The sequence below is a fragment of the Moschus berezovskii genome, chromosome 4 (genome assembly GCF_049115385.1).
Source record: "Moschus berezovskii isolate FMDL1 chromosome 4, NW_MosBer_1.0, whole genome shotgun sequence".
NCBI lineage: Eukaryota > Metazoa > Chordata > Mammalia > Artiodactyla > Moschidae > Moschus > Moschus berezovskii.
This window is the reverse complement of record NC_142463.1, coordinates 71,697,852-71,723,050: the sequence shown is the minus strand read 5'-3', so window position 1 is coordinate 71,723,050 and position 25,199 is coordinate 71,697,852. Positions and strand designations below refer to the sequence as shown.

The 25,199-nt window shown below is 35.8% G+C and overlaps 1 protein-coding gene across 7 annotated transcripts in view; it reads right to left on the bottom strand.

Moving 5' to 3' along the window:
• Positions 1-25,199, bottom strand: part of CCDC18 (coiled-coil domain containing 18) — a 118,018-nt gene that overhangs the window by 24,055 nt on the left and 68,764 nt on the right. For all 7 annotated transcript variants that reach the window (XM_055403941.2, XM_055403939.2, XM_055403945.2 and 4 more), the window contains 8 exons: positions 24,867-25,009; positions 21,932-22,095; positions 21,505-21,718; positions 17,730-17,829; positions 13,104-13,220; positions 12,281-12,424; positions 10,539-10,742; positions 8,446-8,583 (listed from right to left, as the gene is read on the bottom strand). In XM_055403941.2, coding sequence (XP_055259916.2) covers positions 8,446-8,583; positions 10,539-10,742; positions 12,281-12,424; positions 13,104-13,220; positions 17,730-17,829; positions 21,505-21,718; positions 21,932-22,095; positions 24,867-25,009 — 1,224 coding nt within the window. The remainder of the gene's footprint in view (positions 1-8,445; positions 8,584-10,538; positions 10,743-12,280; positions 12,425-13,103; positions 13,221-17,729; positions 17,830-21,504; positions 21,719-21,931; positions 22,096-24,866; positions 25,010-25,199) is intronic.

Sequence of the window (25,199 nt, the reverse complement as noted above, 5' to 3'; positions counted from 1 at the left end):
GAGATAATAGTTGAAAATTTCCCTAAAATGGGGAAGGAAATAATCACCCAAGTCCAAGAAACCCAGAGAGTCCCTAACAGGATAAACCCAAGGCAAAATACCCCAAGACTCATATTAATCAAATTAACAAAGATCAAACACAAAGAAATATTAAAAGCAGCAAGGGAAAAGCAGCAAATAACACACAAGGGGATTCCCATAAGGATAACAGTTGATCTTTCAACAGAAACTCTTCAGGCCAGGAGGGAATGGCAAGACATACTTAAAGTGATGAAAGAAAGTAACCTACAGCCCAGATTACTATACCCAGCAAGGATCTCATTCAAATATGAAGGAGAAATCAAAAGCTTTACAGACAAGCAAAAGCTGAGAAAATTCAGAATCACCAAACCAGCTCTCCAATAAATACTAAAGGATCTTCTCTAGACTGGAAACGCAGAAAGGGTATATAAACTCGAACACAAATCAATAAAGAAAATAGCAACGAGATCATACCTATCAATAATCACCTTAAACGTAAATGGGTTGAATGCCCCAACCAAAAGACACAGGCTGGCTGAATGGATACAAAAACAAGACCCCCATATATGTTGTCTACAAGAGACCCACCTCAAAACGAGGGACACATACAGACTGAAAGTGAAGGGCTGGAAAAAGATATTCCATGCAAATAGAGACAAAAAGAAATCAGGAGTAGCAATACTCATATCAGATAAAATAGATTTTAAAACAAAGGCCGTGAAAAGAGACAAAGAAGGAAACTACATAATGATCAAACGATCAATCAAAGAAGAAGATATAGCAATTATAATTATTTATGCACCCAACATAGGAGCACCGCAATATGTAAGACAATTACTAACAAGTATGAAAGGGGAAATTAACAACAACGCAATAATACTGGGAGACTTTAATACCCCACTCACACCTATGGATAGATCAACTAAACAGAAAATTAACAAGGAAACACAAACTTTAAATGATACAATAGACCAGTTAGACCTAATAGATATCTATAGCACATTTCACCCCAAAACAATGAATTTCACCTTTTTCTCAAGTGCACATGGAACCTTTTCCAGGATAGATCACATCCTGGGTCATAAATCTAGCCTTAGTAAATTCAAAAAAATTGAAATCATTTTAAGCATCTTTTCTGACCACAATGCAGTAAGATTAGATCTCAATTACAGGAGAAAAACTATTAAAAATGCCAACATATGGAGGCTGAACAACACGCTGCTGAATAATGAACAAATCATAGAAGAAATCAAAAGAGAAATAAAAATATGCACAGAAATGAATGAAAATGAAAACACAACAACCCAAAACCTCTGGGACACTGTAAAAGCAGTTCTAAGGGGAAGGTTCATAGCAATACAGGCACACCTCAAGAAACAAGAAAAAAGTCAACTAAATAACCTAACTCTACATCTAAAGAAACTAGAAAAGGAAGAAATGAAGAACCCCAGGGTTAGTAGAAGGAAAGGAATCATAAAAATTAGGGCAGAGATAAATGCAAAAGAAACAAAAGAGACCACAGCAAAAATCAACAAAGCCAAAAGCTGGTTCTTTGAGAAGGTAAATAAAATTGACAAACCACTATCCAGACTCATCAAGAAACAAAGGGAGAAGAACCAAATCAATAAAATTAGAAATGAAAATGGAGAGATCACAACTGACAATACAGAAATACAAAGGATTATTAGAGAATACTATCAGCAATTATATGGCAATAAAATGAATAAACCGGAAGAAATGGACAAATTCCTAGAAAAGTACAACTTTCCAAAACTGAACCAGGAAGAAATAGAAAATCTGAACAGACCCATCACAAGCACGGAACTAGAGGCTGTAATCAGAAATCTTCCAGCAAACAAAAGCCCAGGTCCAGACGGCTTCACAGCTGAATTCTACCAAAAATTTAGAGAAGAGCTAACACCTATTCTACTCAAACTCTTCCAGAAAATTGCTGAGGAAGGGACACTTCCAAACTCATTCTATGAGGCCACCATCACCCTAATTCCAATACCTGGTAAAGATCCCACAAAAAAAGAAAACTACAGGCCAATATCACTGATGAACATAGATGCAAAAATCCTTAACAAAATTCTAGCAATCAGAATCCAACAACACATTAAGAAGATCATACATCATGACCAAGTGGGCTTTATCCCAGGAATGCAAGGATTCTTCAATATCCGCAAATCAATCAACATAATACACCACATTAACAAACTGAAAAATAAAAATCATATGATTATCTCAATAGATGCAGAGAAAGCCTTCGACAAAATTCAACATCCATTTATGATCAAAACCCTCCAGAAAGTGGGAATAGAAGGGACATACCTCAACATAATAAAAGCTATATATGACAGACCCACAGCAAACATTATCCTCAATGGTGAAAAACTGAAAGCATTTCCCCTAAAGTCAGGAACAAGACAAGAGTGCCCACTCTCACCACTACTATTCAACATAGTTCTGGAAGTTTTGGCCACAGTAATCAGAGCAGAAAAAGATATAAAAGGAATACAAATTGGAAAAGAAGAAGTAAAACTTTCACTGTTCGCTGATGACATGATCCTCTACACAGAAAACCCTAAAGACTCTACCAGAAAACTACTAGAGCTAATCAATGAATACAGTAAAGTTGCAGGATATAAAATCAACACACAGAAATCTCTTGCATTCCTATACACTAATAATGAGAAAATAGAAAGAGAAATTAAGGAAACTATTCCTTTCACTGTTGCAACGAAAAGAATTAAATACTTAGGAATATATCTACCTAAGGAAACAAAAGACTTGTACATAGAAAACTATAAAACACTAGTGAAAGTAATCAAAGAGGACACTAATAGATGGAGAAATATACTGTGTTCGTGGATTGGAAGAATAAACATTGTAAAAATGAGTATACTACCCAAAGTAATTTATACATTCAATGCATTCCCTATCAAGCTACCAACGATATTTTTCACAGAACTAGAACAAATCATCTCACAATTTGTATAGAAATACAAAAAACCTCAAATAGCCAAAGCAATCTTGAGGAAGAAAAATGGAACTGGGGGAATTAACCTGCCGGACTTCAGCCACAGTCATCAAGACAGTATGGTACTGGCATAAAGACAGAAATATAGATCAATGGAACAAAATAAAAAGTGCAGAGATAAATCCACGCACCTATGGACACCTTATCTTTGACAAAGGAGGCAAGAATATAAAATGGACAAAAGACAGTCTCTTTAAGAAGTGGTGCTGGGAAAATTGGTCAGCCACTTGTAAAAGAATGAAACTAGAATACTTCCTAACACCATACACCAAAATAAACTCAAAATGGATTAGAGAGCCAAATGTAAGACCAGAATCTACAAAACTCCTAGAGGAGAACGTAGGCAAAACACTCTCCGACATAAATCACAGCAGGATCCTCCAAGACCCACCTCCCAGAATATTGGAAATAAAAGCAAAAATAAACAAATGGGACCTAATGAAAATTAAAAGCTTCTGCACAGCAAAGGAAACTATAAGTAAGGTAAAAAGACAGCCTTCAGAATGGGAGAAAATAATAGCAAATGAAGCAAATGATAAAGGATTAATCTCCAAAATATACAAGCAGCTTCTGCAGCTCAATTCCAGAAAAATAAATGACCCAATCAAAAAATGGGCCAAAGAACTAAACAGACATTTCTCCAAAGAAGACAGAAAGATGGCTAACAAACACATGAAAAAATGCTCAACATCCCTCATCATCAGAGAAATGCAAATCAAAACCACAATGAGATACCATTTCACACTAGTCAGAATGGCTGCTATCCAAAAGTCTACATGCAATAAATGCTGGAGAAGGTGTGGAGAAACCAGAATTGAAAGAAACACATGTACTCCAATGTTCATTGCAGCACTGTTTATAATAGCGAGGACGTGAAAGCAACCTAGATGTCCATCTGCAGATGAATGGATAAGAAAGCTTTGGTACATATACACAATGGAGTATTTTTCAGCCATCAAAAAGAATGCATTTGAATCAGTTCTAATGAGGTGGATGAAATTGGAGCCTATTATACAGAGTGAAGTAATCAATACAGTATACTAACGCATATATATGGAATTTAGAACGATGGTAACCTTAAACCTGTATACAAGACTTCAAAAGAGACACAGGTGTATAGAACAGTCTTTGGGACTCTGTGGGAGAGGGTGAAGGTGGGATGATTTGGGAGAATGGCACTGAAGCATGTATATTATCACATGTGAAACGAATCACCAGTCCAGGTTCAACGCATGATACAGGATGCTCGGGGCTGGTGCACGGGGAAACCTGGAGGGAGGATATGGGAGGAGGGAGGTGGGAGGGGGGTTCAAGAAGGGGAAAACATGTACACCTGGGGCAGATTCATGTCAATGTATGGCAAAACCAACCAATATATTACTGTAAAGTAATTAGCCTCCAATTAAAAAAAATATTTTGTTAATAAGCAAAAAAAAAAGAAAAGAAAGAAAATCATGGCATCTGTTTGCATCACTTCATGGAAAGTAGATGGGGAGACAATGGAAAGAGTGACAAACTTTATTTTCTTGGGCTCCAAAATCACTGTGGATGGTGACTGCAGCCATTAAATTAAACGACGCTTGCTCCTTGGAAGAAAAGCTATGACAAATTCAGACACAGCATTAAAAAGCAGAGACATTACTCTGCCTACAAAGGTCTGCATAGTCAGAGCATGGTTTTTCCAGAAGTCATGTATGGATGTGAGAGCTGGACAATAAAAAAGGCTGGGGCAGCAAAGAACTGATATCCTTGAACTGTGATGCTGGAGAAAACTCTCGAGAGTCCCTTGAACAAGGAGATCAAACCAGTCAATCCTGGAGGAAATCAACCCTGTATATACATTGGAAGGATTGATGCTGAAGCTGAAACTCCAATACTTTGGCCACCTGATGCAAAGAGCCCACTCATTGGAAATGACCCTGATGCTGGGCAAGATTGAAGGCAGGAGGAGAAGGGGACAACAGGATGAGATGGTTGGATGGCATCAATGACTCAATAGACATGAGTTTGAGCAAACTCCCAGAGATGATGAGGGACAGGGAAGCATGGTGTGCTACAGTCCATGGGGTAGCAGAGTTGGACACAACTGAGCGACTGAACAAGAATAACAATATACAGGAAAATTTATACCATTCTACTACTGAATATGCAGATGACACTACCCTTATGGCAGAAAGTGAAGAGGAACTCAAAAGCCTCTTGATGAAAGTGAAAGAGGAGAGTGAAAAGGTTGGCTTGAAGCTCAACATTCAGAAAACAAAGATCATGGCATCTGGTCCCATCACTTCATGGCAAATAGATGGAAAAACAGTGGAAACAGTGTCAGACTTTGTTTTTTTGGGCTCCAAAATCACTGCAGATGCTGATTGCAGCCATGAAATTAAAAGACACTTGCTCCTTGGAAGGAAAGTTATGACCAACCTTGATAGTATATTAAAAAGCAGAGACATTACTTTGCCAACCAAGGTCCGTCTAGTCAAGGCAATGGTTTTTCCCGTGGTCATGTATGGATGTGAGAGTTGGACTGTGAAGAAGGCTGACCGCCGAAGAATCGATGCTTTTGAACTGTGGTGTTGGAGAAGACTCTTGAGAGTCCCTTATACTGCAAGGAGATCCAACCAGTCCATTCTAGAGGAGATCAATCCTGGATGTTCATTGGAGGGACTGATGCTAAAGCTGAAACTGCAATACTTTGGCCACCTCATGCGACGAGTTGACTCACTGGAAAAGACTCTGATGCTGGGAAAGGTTGGGGGCGGGAGGAGAAGGGGACGACGGAGAATGAGATGGCTGGATGGCATCACCGACTCTGTGGACATGAGTTTGAGTGAACTCCGGGAGTTGGTGATGGACAGGGAGGCCTGGCGTGCTGTGATTCATGGGGTCGCGGAGAGTCGGACACGACTGAGCAACTGAACTGAACTGAACTACTGAATATGTTAAAATTTTTTAATAAACTTTTTTAAAATCTCATTTTATTGAAAAAATCAGCTTTGCAATTGAATTTCCTGACAATTCTAAAACCTATATTTTAAAAATTAGTTAAAAATTATCAATCCCTTTTTCTATTTAATAACATACTTTCATTTTATATTCAAACAACATACACACTTTAAAAACATCTTTAAGAACAACCAAAACAAACCTATATATATTTTTTTAACCTGCAAGTATTTATTTTAATTACTCCTATTTGAAGGTTCCTTTTCTGGAAAATTTTATTATCCACTCTTTTCATTCCTTAAAGGTTCCCACAGGTTTGGGAAAATTAATATTATCTTCATGACTATGTTTTGGAGGGACTCTAGGTATGTTAGCAGATTCATCTTCAATCTGCTTCACAAGAGCTCTGTAACCCTCAATAATGCAACCAACAGCATGCTGTAACTTGTGTAAATGGATAGGGAAAAGGGTTTCCGGGCACTGGTCAGCTTCTTCCGTACGTTTGGAACCTTGCAGAGACAGAAACTGGTTCTAGGAGCTTTACACTCAAGCCATACAAAAATACTTCACAGTAGCCTTTAAGTCATTTTCCATATTCTTCCCTGAACTTTGGTGTTTCCTAAAGATCCAATGCACTGTATATAAATACTGCATTTCTCTGGGAGGATGTCTTTCTGTAAGGATCATAGAAAAACTATTCAAAAGTCTTGGGGAGCCTCAGGATGGGAGGTGATCCAATCTGGTCATGAATATAAGGTAATGGGTTGAAAGGAATTACTGTCTGGCTGGAAGACCTCATTTATCCACAAGCCTCTAACTTACACTGTGACACAAGTGCTGGTCTCTTTGAGATGAGTGCTGTTTTTACTGTTTGCTTATGAGTGCCATACTATTTGCATAATGACAGGTCTCCTCCATTCACATCATGTTCCTATGTAGATCTTTCAACCTTCTGTACCACCACAAGAGTTAATTGGACCTACATGTCTGGGGTCTAACCAGAAAAGCATTGTGCTGGGTGCCTTCATCCCCAGTAGCCTCAAAACCACCAGTGGCAGCCCCTGTGAAAGTGTCCATATTAGGTAGTTTCATATGCTGCATACAAAATATTAATACCAGATATTAAACAGCAGTATTAGAACCACTTTTTATAATTTATTTTTTGTACTATCTGCTTATAAATAATTTCAAGAGGCTTATAAAACTAAAAGTAAAAATTGGATAATTAAAATAAAAGTAGAAATATAGACCATGTAATAAAAGCTTATTGAGTTGCTGCTGGCAAATACTTGAGATGGACCAATTATTACTGAAGGTCACCAAGTTGACCAGCTAATATCAAATAATTATGCTGAATTCATCAGCATTCACATTTGTCTCCAAAGACTAAAGGTTGTAATCTCTTGGCCTTAGGACTGGATTGAGCATGCAAATGTGTTTTGTTTGGCAGACACAATGTTTTCAAAGAGATTTGACTCTAAATGCATTTAAGCAAGACATGTTGACCAAAAACGCAATTTATTCCTCAAAAAGATGTTAACCAAACTCCCTCAAAACAAGTTTAATATAAATGTCTTTGAGATGGTTAGATAACATCACTGACTCAATGGACATGAATCTGAGCAAATTCCGGGAGATAGTGAAGGACAGAGGAGCCTGGCATGAGGCAATCCATAGGGTCACAAAGGGTTGGACATGACTTAGTGACTAAACAACAACATTTGCAACAAGCACCATCCAGAAAAATGCTTTATTAGAACACTTCATAAGGAACCTTAAATTTGAATATCTTAAAAAAAAAAAAAAATTTGAATATCTTCAAATACAGTTTTAAAAAGACAAGAAATGCTATTCTCATTTATAACACTATCCATCTCTGTAAAGGCTCAGGACATACTGCTAAAGGGCATATTATCGTATTGCCTCTCTAACTTATGATCAGAGCAAACCTTGAAAATTACCACACATTAATAGACTGACATCACATGAAACTGTTTACATTGCTTATTAAATACCTTCAGGTAGTTTCGGCAAGTGTTACTTTATAAAAAGTTATGACAATGATAATGATGTGCCAGGCTCTGGTGTAAGAACATTAACTACATTAATTCATTTAATCCTCCACACAGTTCTATGAAATAGATAGCATTATTATATCCATTTTAGTCAGAGATGTTAAGTTAGTTGCCTAAGGTCACATAAGTACCAAGTAATGAACTGAGATTTAGAACCAGTATGCCTGGCTAAAGAATTCAAGCTCTTAACCCATAGGGTATTAGTACACTGGAATATGAAGCGAAAATAATATGTTCAGCCTACCAGAAATGAAAAGACCAAATGTGTTTCTCTATAATAAACATTTAAAAGCTAGATTTATACTTGTTCAGATAGATCAACACACTTTAGCAGGGAGTAATGGAACAAATTAAAGTTTTCTTTACCTCTAGATGATATGCTTCTTTGAGAGATTCTACTTCTGTTGACAGTTTCTTGATTTCTGCTTGCATTCTTGCTTCTAACTGAGTTTCACGTACTTGAGAAGCCCCCAATTCTTCAGCTAAATATTTCCCATGAGCTTCCTTGAAAATGACATAATAAGTGAAGGTTACACTACTTGTTTATTTGGTTATTGTAGCTAAACAATTCAGCACATTTATGGAAGTACTTCAATCTTTTGTAATACTGTATGAACACTCATACACAGTCACCTTATTAAATGTACACTTTAAAAAGTGTAACAATCTAGAATTTAATCTAGATATTTAAAAGAGCACTAATGGGAAAGTATCAGTATATTGTTTATTATCATAAGTTCACTAATCAATGCTTTTTGTAAAATAAACTAATAACCACAGGACACTGAACTTTAGCAGATAGCAGTCTCCTCTTTAGGCATGCCTAGGTATTTTTGCTCACCATATGTGCTGTTTGCTTATCTACAGTCAGTTGTGCATTTATCAAACAAATCTATGACAGCAGTGTTTGCGACTACAATTATGTAATTTTATTATACATTATGAATACAGATAAAATGCACATGCAAAAGGAAGTTTTTATATGAAAACTAAGTTATATGCTTTGAGACAATTCAACAACTGAGTCACGAACGTTTGTGACCTAATTAGTTGTAAAATAATGTGGGAAATCTCATACAAAATATAAGAGATGCTGTCCTCTGACTGATTTATGAATGTTTCTTAACTCTTAAAAACCAAATTGGAAACTATAGATGATGGCATATGAGTGTGGTTTATGCAAGAAAAACTAGATGGAATGTAATCAAGTGACCCTACCCATATACAAAGAGCTAAGATTTGGTCCCACATTAAAAGGTTAACAAATGACTGTAAACTTGGAGTATGAGGCTAAAATATAATAAACTGTCATTCTTAATTATTCTCCACTTTCAGTTAGTTATTTTATTAACTGAGCTTGGTATATCAGATAAAATCAATTATACTATATTTAGGTATCACCGATAAGGACAGAAATGAGATAAAAGTAGATAGCTTCCCTTCTCCTAGTAGACTCCCAAGTACCTGACATAGTCTAATAAAAATTCCCTATATATTGTTTATTAGTCTAACCATCCAGAAATGTGAATAAAAATGCCATCAGGTTAACCAAAACTAAATGTAAAAACACTTTCACTCAAAACCCATACTGAATTAGAACCATAGTAGAAAGCAGAAAAATCACAAGAACTTTTGTAGAATATCAATACGTACATTTTTCTCAAAGTCTAAGTAATTAAGCCAAGCATATTAATCTAAATATTTTTAAGGCAAGTTGCTAATTTTCTATGTAACACTAGGGAAATACAATTTATATTAGTAGTCTTGCTATTTAAAAGCACTTTTCCTCCCCAAGGTTCTAGACTACAGGTTTCTAACAGTTATAAATCTAGATAGTTTTCATCTATGCTGCTGCTAAGTCACTTAAGTCATGTCCGACTCTGTGAGACCCCATAGCCGGCAGCCAACTAGGCTCCCCCGTCCCTGGGATTCTCCAGGCAAGAACACTGGAGTGGATTGCCATTTCCTTCTCCAATGCATGAAAGTGAAAAGTGAAAGTGAACTTGCTCAGTTGTGTCCAACTCTTAGCAACCCCATGGACATTAACTTCTAGTTTTCATTAACTTATAGTTTTCATCTATAAATGGCTACAAATGCAAAATTTTTTATTTAAAAAAGATGCATTAGATTTCTTTTTCTGTCCCAGTGGTAGCTCAAATTCAGCTGAAAGTCTGAAAGTGCTTTATAACTTATGTTATTGAAAACAAACCATTTTGACTAAAATTCAGTTGTGAGAGACTTCCTGATTACACTACAATTCTGGGCTAAATATAACACAGGTTTTTTTTTTTTTGAGTAATATATATATAACACAAAATTTATCACCTTAACTATTTTTAAGTACATTCACACTGCTGTGGAACACAACTTTTATAAGAACATTATTCTACTGTCAAAACAACCAAATGTTAAAAACTTTTTAAAGATTTTCAATAAGGTAAAATTAGAATAGGAATTACTTTCTCTTTAGAGAGTTGCTTTATTTCCTCAAGTTCACTTGAGAGCCTTTCTACTTCTCTCTGTGCTTGGACTTGTTGATGACGAGCCTCCACCAATTCTGCATGAGAGTTCTGCATCTGCTCCCGAGTTAGTCTCAATTCTTGCTCCAAATCTATGGCCTCCTTGTATTGAGTTGCAATGTACTGTTCCTGCTCTTTCATAACCTGAAGTGCACAAGACATTTGCAGGTTTCAAAATAAAATGACCCAGATAACCTATTTCTTACTCTGATTTCTCTTTTAATAAGTGACATACTCCCTCCCAACTAAACGTCTATATATTTTAACATACAATGAATATAAACCACTGTGAAACTGATATTCAGAAAAAAAAACTTTTTTAATAGAAAGAAAATGACAAAAGTACTGTAATAAATCTAGGACTCACTGGTATACTTTGCATGCCTTCAACATGCAAGCTGCATAATCCTTTAACAGTATGAAGTAACATGACAGAATACATAATAATATAAAGAGAAGAAAGAAGTTAATATTTGATTATCCATGTCAAAGGTGGAGAAAATACTGGGATAAATAAAGCCTGCCATTAATCCATATAGATGGGTTAAGAACGACCTTATTCTCTGCAAAAGTGAAATTTGTTACTGGGACTGCTGCTACTCTCTCTGAAATATTTTACATTCCTTAGTTAAATCCCTAGTAAAGTACTATTTCCAGAGGAAAAAAATTCAGTAAAAAGTCAATTAGTTCGAAATTAGCTTTTTGACATAGATAAGATGGTAGGTAATGACACTTAACTTTAGGACTGATAAGAAAGAAAGAAACCAGTACAAATTACAAGGACCCTGATGTCTAGAATGGGGGCCCAAGGTCCCACTGTGTTGTGTATCAGTATAAATCTCATGTAAATACTTTCAGCCAGCCCTTGTTTAAGAACATGAAACAACTGTGTCAACAACCTTCTTTTTCTCACTAGAACCCAAACTTGCTCTCAGAGCCTCTGTTTAATTTATATATATATATATAAAATTCAACTAATATTTATTCATGCTTACTATGTGATATGTACTATTATAGGTATTCAGGATAAAGGAGAAAACAAGAGATAAAGTAGTTACCCTTGTGGAGTTTAAATATGACTGGAAGAGACAGAAAATCAGTTAATCAAACACCAGAAGGAGCTATACAGTAAGTTTTAAAACTGAGCATAGTGTTTAAAAACAAGAAAAAGTTACATCTACAAGAGCTATTAAAAACAAATTCACTTTTTAAAAAGGCAAGTGGGTAGAATGAGTTCAGAAGTCAACACACATGCAAACTGATGATATGACGTTATCAAACTTCATCTGGCTTGACATCAATAATATACTGTTATCTGTTAATTCATTCTCTGAATAGAGTTCTTCAAGGACAAAGTAGTGCATCCTATTAACATCTGATCTTCAGTTCGATCACACAGTAGGTTCTCAATTAAGATATTTATTTATTGACCAAGTGAGCATATATCATGGATTTACTATGTAAGAGATATCATGCCAACGCCTATAGGGAATGTAAAGACAAATAACATGATAACTCACCAATAATAAAGTAACTAAGAAGATAAGGAAATTATTAGATATCTGGCACAAATAATTAGCCACTTTCTGTGCATATTAAATACCAATCATATTTAAAACCAATCAGTTTAAAACAAAGATCTGCATCAACCTTGTTCCTTAAGAGGAAAGCAATTTGCTTACACTTTCCATTTCTTTCATCTTTTGTTGTGTCCGTTCAGTTTCTTTTTTCAGTTGACTTATCTCTTGTTCATTTTGTAGTGTCATAAACTCTTTTTCTCGAAGTTGTTCTTTGGCATTTTGCAATTTTTCATTCAAACTTTCTATCTGAATTTTAAACAGAGTAATGTTGATGTAAATAAAGAAAAACAATTCTTCCATCATAACTGCAATCTATGTAAGTCAAGCTTTAAACTTGTATATCTAAAATGGCAAAATTTTAAAATGTGTTTTTCTTGAGACAAACATAACTTTGACATAAACATCAGAATTTTGTGCCTAATAAGGTGCTTATATGTATACCTAAAATATACTATGTTGTACACTTGGTGTTTTCATAAAAAAAAAAAAAAAAGTATATGAGGTGGTAGATATGCTAATTAGTTTAATTCTGATAATTATTTCAAAATGTATACGTCCATTAAAACATCACATTGTACACCTAAAATACATGCCACTTTTTATTGTCAATTATACCTCAATAAAGCTGGGGAAAAATTTAAGAGAAGAAAATGAATATAACATAGCAAGCACAAGATAATTAAAATTATGCATCATTGGGAATTCCCTGGCTGTCCACTGGTTAGGACTCCACACTCTCACTGCCAAGGGATCTGGTTCAATCCCTGACTGGGAACCTAAAATCCCACAAGTTGTGTGGCACAGATCAAATGCAGTATTTTTATTGTATATATTCTAGTCAAAAGCCATTTTATGTGAATAGTATATGTTTATAGTTAAGGAGTCATTTTTAAAATAATTTAAGACATAATTTTTAATAATTTACCTGTCTGCTGCTTTCTTTAAGTTCCAATTCTGATTTCTCCACAGTACCCTCTAGTTTAATTATTTTCTGTTCCATTTCTCCCCTGTGCCCACGAATAGTCATATCCAAATGTGTAACCTAAACACAAAAGCAACATTAAGCTATTGTTCAATCTTATTCTAATGTGAAAAACTGTATGCTTGGAAAGTTATTTATAACTGTTTACAGTGGGGATAACTGAAGAATAAATGCACCTCAAATAAATTATTAAAAAGAATGAGAAAAATAATCATTGCTTAATAATACTGGATCTTGAACCCAATATATAATCATATATTCATATAAGTGACAAAATGATTCAAACTTCATTTTATGCTAAATACTACAATGCAACATGAAAAACATGGGATGCAACAAAAGTACTGCTTAGGAACATCTATGCACTGAATGCATATATGAGAAAAGAAGATCTAAAATCAATCAGTTGAGCGTCCATCTTACAGACTAGAAAAGGAAGAGCAAATCAAATCCAAACTAAGCAGAAGAAAAAAAATGCTAAAAACCAGAGTAGCAATTAAAATTAGGGAATCAATAGAGAAAATCAACAAAGCCAAAAACTGGCTTCAAAAAATTAATAATAGCAATAAGCCTCCAGCCAGACTAACAAAAAAAGAGAGAAGATATAAACTGCTAATACAAGAAATGAAAAAGGAGATTTTAGTACAAATATCAAGGACATTAATAGGATAATACAGAAATATTATAAACAGCTCTCAGCCCATGAATTTAAATAAAATTAGATGTAATTGGCCAGTTACTCAAAAGGCACAATCTGCCAAAACTCATACAAGAAGAAATGCATAATCTGAATAAGACTATATCCACTGAAGAAACTGAATCAATGAATAATAACTTTGCAAAACAGAAAGCCCCAGGTTCAGATGGGTTCATTGGTGAATTCTACCAAACATTTAAGGAAGAAATTATGCCAATTCTTTACTCTTGCTTAGAAGATAGAAACAGAGGAAGTACATTTACACAATGGAGTACTACTCAGCAATTAAAAAGAATACATTTGAATTAGTTCTAATGAGGTGGATGAAACTAGAGCCTATTATACAAAGCGAAGTAAGCCAGAAACAAAAACACCAATACAGTATATTAACACACATATATGGAATATAGCAAGAGGATAACGATAACCCTGTATACAAGACAACAGCAGAGACTTGAATGTGTGGAACAGTCTTTTGGACTCTGTGGGAGAGGGCGAGGGTGGGATAATTTGGGAGAATGGATTGAAACATGTATATTATTATATGTCAACGAACCTGACGTGGTTGGGGGCTCCCCACCTCAACACTCTGTGGATTTAAGAGGCCGTTTCTTCCAGAAGTGTATAAATTAGCCTGGGATAGAACCTGCACGCTGAATTTACTAATTAAGAAATGAGAAACCAGAACTATAAAGGTGGCATAGAAATACAAGAAATTATTCTTAAGTAATTTTTTTAAAACTTTGAACAGAGTTACAGATTTTGCCATTTGTTATAAACTGGTATATGTAATTTAACCAGAACCATGAGAAAGTTGGTATTGTGTGAATTCTGAGGCACTTTCGACATGTTGTAGGAGTGATGTGGACTTTTTTGAGTTTTACACATTCATAAGTGAATGGTCTGTATCTCGTGCCTTTGTTGATTTTCTGTGAGCTGTAGTTTCTGGGAAGTGAGCAGCTCTCATATCTGTAACTCTTGTAACCCAGTCATTCGTGTGCCTCCTTCATGAGGATCCCGTGCGGCTGTGGTGCTGTTATCCCTCTGATAGGAAAAACTTAAAAAAAAAAAAAAAGAAAGAAACAGAGGAAGTACTAACTCATTCTCTAAGGCTCAGTTCAGTTCAGTTCAGTTCAGTCGCTCAGTCGTGTCCGACTCTCCGTGACCCCATGAATCACAGCACGCCAGGCCTCCCTGTCTATCACCAACTCCCGGAGTTCACTCAAACTCATGTCCACAGAGTCGGTGATGCCATCCAGCCATCTCATTCTCTGTCATCCCCTTCTCCTCCCACCCCCAACCTTTCCCAACATCAGTCTTATCCAGTGAGTCAACTCGTCGCATGAGGTGGCCAAAGTATTGCAGTTTCAGCTTTAGCATCAGTCCTTCCAATGAACACCCAGGATTGATCTCCTTTAGGATGGACTGGTTGGATCTCCTAGCATTACCCTAATACCAATACCAGAGACATTATAAAGAAAGAAAACTATCTTTTCATGAAAAGACTAGTATCTTTCATGAACATAGATGTAAAAATTCTCAACAATATATTAGTGAATCATACTCAAAAATGTATAAAAAGAATTATACTCCACATTTGAAGATTAATTAATATAACTAATTACATTAAGAAAAAAAATCACCAGAAATCAAATTCCCAACCAGAGATCAAATTCCCAACAGCCACTGGATCATAGAGAAAGCAAGGGAATTCCAAAAAAAATCTACTTCTGCTTCAATGACTACACTAAAGCCTTTGACTGTGTGGATCACAACAAACTGTGGAAAATTCTTCAAGAGATGGGAATACCAGACCACTTTACCTATTTCCTGAGAAACCTGTATGCAGGTCAAGAAGCAACAGTCAGAACTGGACATAGAACAATGGATTGGTTCCAAATTGGCAAAGTAGTACATCAAGGTGTATACTGTCACCCTGTTTATTTAACTTATATGCATAGTACATCATGAGAAATGCGGGGCTGGATGAAGCACAAGCTGGAATCAAAGACTGCTGGGAGAAATATCAATAACCTCAGACATGCAGATGAGAGCACACTTATGGCAGAAAAGCCAAGAGGAACTAAAAAGCCTCTTGGTGAAAGTGAAAGAGGAGAGTGAAAAAGCTGGCTTAAAACTCAACAATCAAAAAACTAAGATCATGGTATCTGGTCCCATGACTTCAGGGCAAAAAGATGGGGAAAAAGTGGAAACAGTGACAGATTTCATTTTGGGGGGCTCCAAAATCACTGTGGACAGTGACTGCAGCCACAAAATTAAAAAGACGTTTGCTCCTTAGAGGAAAAGCTATGACAAACCTAGACAGCATGTTAAAAAGGAGAGACATCACTTTGACGACAAAGGTCTGTATAGTGAAAGTTATGACATTTCCAGTAGTCATGTATGGAGGGTGTTGGACAATAAAGAAGGCTGAGTGCTGAAGAACTGATGTTTTCAAATTGTGGTGCCAGAGAAGACTCATGAGAGTCCCTAGGACAGCAAGGAGATCAAACCAGTCAATCCTAAAGGCAATCAACCCTGAATATTCATTGGAAGGACTGATGCTGAAGCTCCAATACTTTGGCCACCTGATGAGAAGAGTCCACTCATTGGAAAAGGTCCTGATGCTGGGAAAGATGGAGGGCAGGAGGAGAAGCGAATGACATAGGATAAGATGGCTGGATGGTATCCCTGACTCAATGGACATGAGTTTGAACAACCTCTGGGAGATAGTGAAGGACAGGGAAGCCTGGTGTGCTGTAGTTCATTGAGTCACAAGGAGTTGGACACTACTTAATGACCAAACACAATCAACAACAACTGTATAACATTCTGGAAAAGGCAAAACTAGAGACAGAAAAAAGATCACTGGTTACCATGGTTGGGGGAAGAGAGAGAGAGGGTGGATAAGTGGGGTAAAGAGGATTTTTAAGGCACTGAAGATATTCTGAATGATACCATAATGATGGATTCCTGTCCAACCTTATAGAATGAATAACACAAGAGTGAATGATAATATAAACTACGGATTTTGATTATGAAATGTCAATGTAGGTTCATCAGCTTTAACAAATATACCATTCTGGAAGGAAATGTTGATAATGGGGGAAGATTGTGCCTTCTTTGGGGCACGGTGGGTATGTGGGAAATCTCTGTACCTATTGTTCAATTTTGCTGTGAACCTAAATCTGCTCTAAAAAAAATAGAAGTCTTTTTAAAAAGATGCTGCAGAGCTTCCCTGGTAGTCCAGTGGTTAAGAATCAGTCTATCAACACAGGCAACACGGGTTCAATCCAATTCCACATGCTGCGAGACAACAAAGCCCATGTGCCACAACTACTGAGCCAGAGCTCCAGAGCTCCCAAGCCCACGAGTCACAACTACTCAAGCCCACACACCTTATAGCCTGTGCTCCACAACAAGAGAAGCCACTGCAATGAGAAAACCTGTGTACCACAACTAGAGAAAACCCACACAAAGCAACGAAGAACCAGTGCAGCCAAAAATAAATAAATAAAATTATATTTAAAAAGATGCTGCTAAAAATGCCTTCTGGATATTTCCGTTCCTTCAATAAATACTAGTTGAGCAAGTAACTCCTTTAATCATATTTTCTTATAATAATACACAATATTATAAGAGATCAAAAATTTCAGACACTAAGCTAACCTTCACTCCCCAAAATCCACCTGCTGTAAAAATAGCAGAAAAAAAAAAGAGATGACATATTTCTAATTTAAAAAATACTATGTGCACAGAAAAAAGAAATAGCTATAAAAACTACTATTTTACCAAAATGAGGGGACTTCTGAAACCTCAAGTGATTGTATTTTAACAGAAAATTTCATTAAAATATGGTTAAGAAAACCAACTTGAGCTGCTCTTTGCTTTAGCTCCCAATTTCTCTCCTTAAGTGCCTGATCCATTTCAAGAAGTTCTTGCTTTTTGTCTTCAATCTCCATCTTGCATTCCCTGCAATTTATCAAAGCGAAAAAGACCTAAGCAAGTAAGTAGGAATATTATAGTTTTAAAAAAATCAAATCAATTGGGCTACCCTTCCTTTAAGTTAACTGACAGGATACATTCAATTATTTCAGATTGAGAGACCTCAAATTAAAGGAATAATACATAAAGAAAACGACTGATATCAATACAACTACTTTAATATCGTGTTCTAAAAAGGCACAAGTTAACTTAAATTCCACTTCTGCAGACTAAATATTTAAGCTAAATGCTAAAAGCACTTCCAAGAAATAGGCTTCAATCAGTATAAGAATTTTTAAAATATATCTATATTTTAATCTATAGATCAAAGGAGTGTTTGAAAGTTTTTTATATATAACAGCTATGAGTTCACTATAATTGAACGAGGCATTTATCTCATGGCTGATGTCCCTGATATCCACAGTTTAGTAAATGACCAGTTTTTCTTACAGGAATTTTACTCCAAATGACACCTTATATTTAGTGAAGTAGTGAAATCTACTATAGAAATATTTTTAAATGTTTTAAAAAAAATTCTAGCCCTCCTAAAACACTAATTTAAGAATAACTTTATATTATAAAGAAATTTAAAATGACATAACTTCAAGATTTATATCACTTTGAAGCTTGTGATCAGAGAATTTTAATTCTGAACTCTAAGTTCTGATATGACAAAGGATGAAAATGTTGATCTTGAATCGTCATGTGATTTTCTAGTCTTAAATATGAAACAATATAATCAAGGAACTGAATTTAAAAAGCAGGTTCTGAACTTATTTAATGAGCTGTTTACTGTTCCCCTAAAAAGCCTGAAGAGTTAATATAAGACTAATATTCTAAAAGTAATATAAAATGAATTCTAAAGATAACTCTAATTGCTGTCTATAAGAATAGCTGTGCTTCTAAAATTCAGCTACTAGCTAGAATTTTAAGATTTTGTTTCCCTTATTTAGTAAATATTTACTGGATGTTTCCTAAATGTCAAGGTTCTATGACTATGGATTTAATAGTCAACAGGATATTTGTCCTTCATCACATGGAGTTTACATTCTACTAGCTCCAGAAGAGATGGACTATAAATAATAATTCAACAAGAAAAATATAAAGTACATGTCAGAGAATTAAATACAATGATGAGACAGTGACTGGGAGACTATTTTAGAATAAGTGGTCAGGGAAGGAGGGCCCTATGAGGTAAGGTGAAGGTTATGAAGAAACTGGCCACACAACAATTATTTCAGGCTATTTCAGGCCAAAGAAACAGCTATGGCAAAAGTCCTAAGGTGGGAAAAAACTTCGTAAGCTTTAAGTAGAATAAAAAGGTCAGCAGCAGGAAAACAATATAGAATGAGGCCAGAGAAGTAGGCAGAAACTTTGTTATGTGGGGCTTTGTATTCTAGGGAAAAGGAGCTTGGGTTTTTTTTTTTCCAACTGTGGTGAAATACACATAAAATTTACCATTTTAATTACTTTAAAATGTACAGTGCAGTTACACTGAATACATTCACATTGTTGTGTAACCATCATCACTATTTCCAGTACTTGTTCATCACTCTGAATAGAAACCCCATACCTATTGGCAATTTTCTTCCATTCTCCCTTCCCCCAGTCCCAGACAACAATTAATCTGCTTTCTATCTCTGTGGATTTGCCAATTCTGGATATTTCATATAAATGGAATTATGCAACATGTATGTGGTTTCTTTCATTTAGCATATTTGTAAGGTTTTCCATGTTGCAGCATGTGTCAGTACTCTATTCCTTTTCATGGCTGATTTGTATGGATATACCACACTGGATTATCCATTCACAGCTATCAGTATCCATCTGGGTCGTTTCCACTTGTTGGCTACTGGGAATAGAGGTGCTACAAACATTTGAGCACAATTTTTGTTTGAATACCTCTTTTCAAGTCTTTTGGGTACTTAAACCTAACAGTGGAATTACTGAGTTACAAGGTTAATACTATGTTTAACTCACTGATGAACTGCCAAACTGTTTTCCACAGTGGCTGGAACTTTTAAAATTTCTCATCTGTTATTTTCTATTTGGGTGTTTTGTTTGGTTTTTATTACAGCCACCTTAGTGGGTGAGAAGTGGTATCTCATCGTGGTTTTGATTTATATTTCTGAAGGAGCTTGGGTATTACTCTGAATCTTTTGGGAAGTCATGAGAAAGTTCAAGGAGGAAAGCAGTATGATCTGACTTACATTTTAAATCATAAACTTAAATCCATTCTGTGGAGAAAGAATTGTGAGGAAGGTCAAGAATTTAAGCTGGCAGACCAGTTAGGAAGCCTCAGCAACAGACCAGGTGGGAGATGATGATGGCCTGGGCTAAGTAGCAGAAAAAAGGCCAAGAAATCAACAGATTTCAGAATATATTTTGGAAATAAAGTTGACATAATTTGCTAATTGGGCTTCCTAGGTGGTACTAGTGGTAAAGAACCTGACTGCCAATGCAGGAGATATAAGAGATGTGGGTTTGATCCCTGGGTAGGGAAGATCCCTGGGAGGAGGATCTGGCAACTCACTCCAGTATTCTTGCTGGGAAATTCCATGGATAGAGAAGCCTGGTGGGCTATAATCCATGGGGTTGCAAAGAGTCAGACATAACTGAAGTGACTTTGCAGGCAACTTGCTAATAGACTGGATGAAAAAGGGGAGGGAAAGAGATAAAAGTAATCTTATATATAGGTTTCTGATTTAAGCCAATGCATAATAATGAGTTGGAGGAAGTACAGGGTTATGAATTTAAAAAATGAATTGTTTTAGTCAAGTTTAAGATGCCTCTTTAAAATACTTAAGTGGAGATAGCAAGTAAGTCATTAGATAGGAGTCTGGAGTTTGGAGATGAGGTCATTACTACAGAAATGTGTTTAGAAGTCTCTGGCCCATTGTACTGATATTTAAAGCTACATGAAACTTACTAAGAATGAGTTTTTGAGTAGAAAAGGGAAGGGGTGCTGCACTGAATCAAAGGATATAACATCTAAGTTTCTGGATCACCTTGCTGTTCTCTATCCTGTTCTTTCAGTACACATTTCACACCCTGATCTATTTTCCTATTCAGAATTTATTTCCCACAATTGGGCTCCAGTCTGGCTCTCCACCCGTACTCACCACAGATGTGTACTGGAATAGTACTTTATGCTATTGCTGCTAATCTAAGAACCATGATTTTAGACTTAGACTTGTGTTTCACTATCTGACTTTTGGCATTTTACTTAATTTTCTCAGTTTTCCCATGTGTAAAAAGATGATAATGTGGAACTTATATTTGTTTGTTGTAAAGAAATGAGATCATATATGAAGTACTTGGCATAGCCATGGCACATGTTAATATTACTTTGCTATTAACCACTGCTGCATGCTGGCCCAATCATTTTTTACCACCATGGGATATAGAAGAGGGCCAAAGTAAAATGGTCTAAAGACCAAGGATGCAAGTATTAGCCAACAGCAATAGCTGAATTAGTGAGATGGGGTATGGTGAGATGGAGCATTGGACATAATGTCTAGAATGAACCACAGTGAGCTAAAGGCAGTTGAGAAGTTTGGACATCCAGAATTCAACAACAAAGTCTATATTATGACCCAAGGATTAAAGGTAATAAAGAGAAATACCTGTTATTGTGATACCCTTTCTTAGAATTTAACTCACCTAAGTTCAGCTGTGAGATCCTTTATTGTAGTATATTTTTCCTCTAATGATAATTGAGCCTTCTGCAGAACATCTCTCAATTCCTGGAGTTGTCTTAGAGTACTCTTTAATTCTCCATGAGCATTTTGCAGTTCAGTCTCTAGTGCTTCCCGTTTCTGCAAGGCTTCTGTTAGCTCAGTTTCAGTGTGGTGCTGTAACTTTTCTAAATCCTTCACTGTTAAAAGCAGAGAATAATTTTATAATTATATATGTTACTTGTTACTCAGAACTTTGTAAATAATAACTAAGAATACCCAATTTTATTCATCAGAGTAAGAGATAGGATACCACAATGATTATCCTTTTCCCTCATCTCAGATTCTCACTTTATTCCATTACTTTAAATATACAATTGTAGGCAGCTAAGCTGAGCTACCCTGTTGCTTACCAGCATTTGTTTTCTTATCTAGTTCTGTCTTTGTCTGTTCTAAAATCATGTCTAACTGAGAGAGATGCATTGCTTTATTTTCTCCATCTCGTTTTAGGTGCATCATTTCTTTTTCCATTTTAGATAGCTCTTCTCTGTACTGATCCATCTCGAGTTTTACTTGCCTAATTAGAAACAAACAAACAGAAATAAAACAAATAATTAACAGACTGTAATTCTGCACCAATTACAGACCACTAAACACAACTAAATGATGTGTTTACTTAGTACATTGCCTGGCACACAGAAGGTACTCAATGAATTAGTTTTCTATCTAGAGATATTTTAACTTTAAAACAGATCCAAAGTGCTGAATAACAGATATATTTTAACACTAATAGCTCTGGGGAGAGAAAAACAGTTTTATAAATTATAGTTTCAGAAATGAAAGAAGCCAATAGTTGGAATAGAGAAAAATCCTGCTTCCTGAAGAGAAGGTCTTGGAACTAGAATGTATCTTTCTTGTGAAATTTATTCATTTAGTTCACAAGTTTCCTACTAGTAATTAGAACTTATAGGAACTGAATGCCTCTTTCAGCTATAATTATGAAAAGTTTTTGTCTAGAAATCAAAGGATGGGTGTAAGAAAACAAAGCAGCAATTATTTCAATTTTCTTAGTGAAACAAAAGCAAGATCATAAGTGAGAGGAATGATTGGAGAGAGGTTGTTGGAGTTATTAAAGAAAACGCAAAGGTGTAAGAGAGTTCCCCTTACAAGAGTGAGTAATATTGTGACTGCCAGACGGTATTAAGAAAATGCTTAAGGTTTTGAAATTATGGATTTAAAGTAAGACTGGTCACTGTAGTTATATTTTTCTCCAGCCTCTGTAAAGATGCAAGCATGAATTATTCTGAGTTGGATTTTTAGTTCTGAGTACCACAAAGTAAGAGACAGGTAAAGGAACAGCCATATGCCAATCAGTGATTTTAATGAGCAGAATTTAAGCCAGAAAAAGAGAGGAGAAAGGGCATTGGAGAATGAGAAAGTGGTAGATTTGAAGGATCAGAGGTCCTAGTTACATCAAAGAATTGTTGAATTTGGGTTATTAAAGGGAATGAGGTAATAACATACATGTAGATGAACAGTATTCAGATTATGTTGAAATAACAGAGGTATCGGAAATTATAAAATCTACTGCAAACCGTTTGAGTGAGTGGATGAGGATCAGCTAGACAGATGTATATTGAAATCCCCAAGAATAAAGACAGAACTAGTTTGGATTCAGCTTTAGTAAGTCAGGTGGTCTGCTGGTGTCAGCAACAGTGAAGAATATGACAACAAGAGGTTCATGGTTATGTTATACTATTCCACATCTCAATTCTTTGGTACAAGAAATATGGGGGAAAGTTTTTACTTTAGAGGGCTGCAGGGGAAGAAGCAATACCCTCAGTGGAGAGTCACACTTCTGTTACAGCAAGAGAAAAGAAGAGATAGAGAATATAACGGATGTCTCTCAGGTGGACTGTAAATTTCAGAGGATGACGTGAAAATCTGTCAGAAGTTCAGATAGGGTGAGAAAAGGAAAGAAAACACATGAGGTTTTGGGGACTTAGTATGAGAGATGAGGGTAATTCTAATGCCAATCTGTTGTTTATTGTGGTGTCTGAAACAAGCAAAAGTAAAGTTATAAGGCTGAATACTCTTTGTGGAATTAAGGTACACAGTGGTGGTAAGGCTGCATTAGTGGATAGATAACTATTTATGGAAGAAAAGTTTGAAGAACTGTGGTCTTAAACTCAGGATATCTTCGTGACCCCCTTGAGAGAGTTGAGGACACCTGGGAAGCAAGTTGCTACTCAAAGCACAAAGGTCCTATCTTTAATTTTGTCAGATGGGGAGAGGGAGTCTGAGGATGTTGTGGTTCAAATGTGTAAGTTAACTCTTACTCCTGTTGGTAGAATGGTGGGCTAATTAAGAGTAAAATATGTCAACTCTTGTCGACAAAACAGAAGCAGTCTGGGGAAGCTAGGTATAGCTTTCAGCTCTTAATTCCCTTTTTTATTTTTTGATGTCTTAGCCCAGTGCAGCCATATTAAATCAGGATCTTTAGAGGTGGGACCTAAGCATCAGTACTTTTTAAAGCTCCTCAGGTGATTTTAATGTTCAATCAATAGAAGTCAACTTTCTTTTATTAAGTTATTTCCTCCCTATAAACAATTAGAATCTATAAACAATTAGAATCCGTGAAAATTTTCTATCATCTTTCCCTGCCACTTTTAACATTATTCACAATTCGATTTAATACAACAGTTTCTGAGTTAGTGATAAAGAACCTGCCTGCCAATGCAGGAGACATAAGAGCTGTAGGTTCAATAGCTGATCAGAAAGATCCCCTGCAGAAGGAAATAGCAACCCAATCCAGTCTTCTTGCCTGGAGAATCACATGGACAGAGGAGCCTGGTGGCCTACAGTCCATGGGGTCACAAACAGTCAGACACACTGAAGAGACTTAGCACACATAATATGTATACTGATACCTCACTTTCCCTCTGAAATCTGAAAAACTCAACTCAGATACATTTCACCTCAAAGGCTTCAGATAAAGCCCTGTGGTTCTGTTTTAACCTTCAGGTTTTTCTCTAGCGTCCCCATTAGGATTAGGATATGAGGTACAAGGAACCATGCTAATTGTTGTGGGAGGACCCTTAAAATAAATCACATATTATCTTGGCCTTAAGGAACTTACAATATAGTAGGAGGGTAAAGGATATTAAACTATAATAAAAAAATAAGGCATAATCAAGGATAAAAGGGAGGTATAGGAATGCTATAGGAATACAGACCACGGAGAAATTAATTTCTCAAGCAAATGCTTCACTGAACATTATCTTATTTTGAAATTCAAATATGACTGACGATAAAAGAGAAAGACAAAAACTAACATGTTCGTTTTACCTGGCAGTACCAGTAAGCTCAATAATTTTTTGCCTTTTCAAATCTGCTTCATATGTAGCTGCTTCACATTTCTCCTCCATTTTCCTCAACTTTTCAGCTGAACTTTCCCTTTGTTTGTGAAGCTCTTGTTCCAGTTTTGATACCTTGGAAAGCAATTTTTAGTAAATATTTTAAATTCAAACACAGCCCAATATTCCTCAGAAGAAAAATATTTATGTAATTTGTATCCTAGCTTATCATTCAAAGACCAAAAAATTGTGTTTTGGAAATATGAGAGCAAAACTTAATTTTTAATAAAAAAGATATTTCATTTATATATTATGCATATTTATA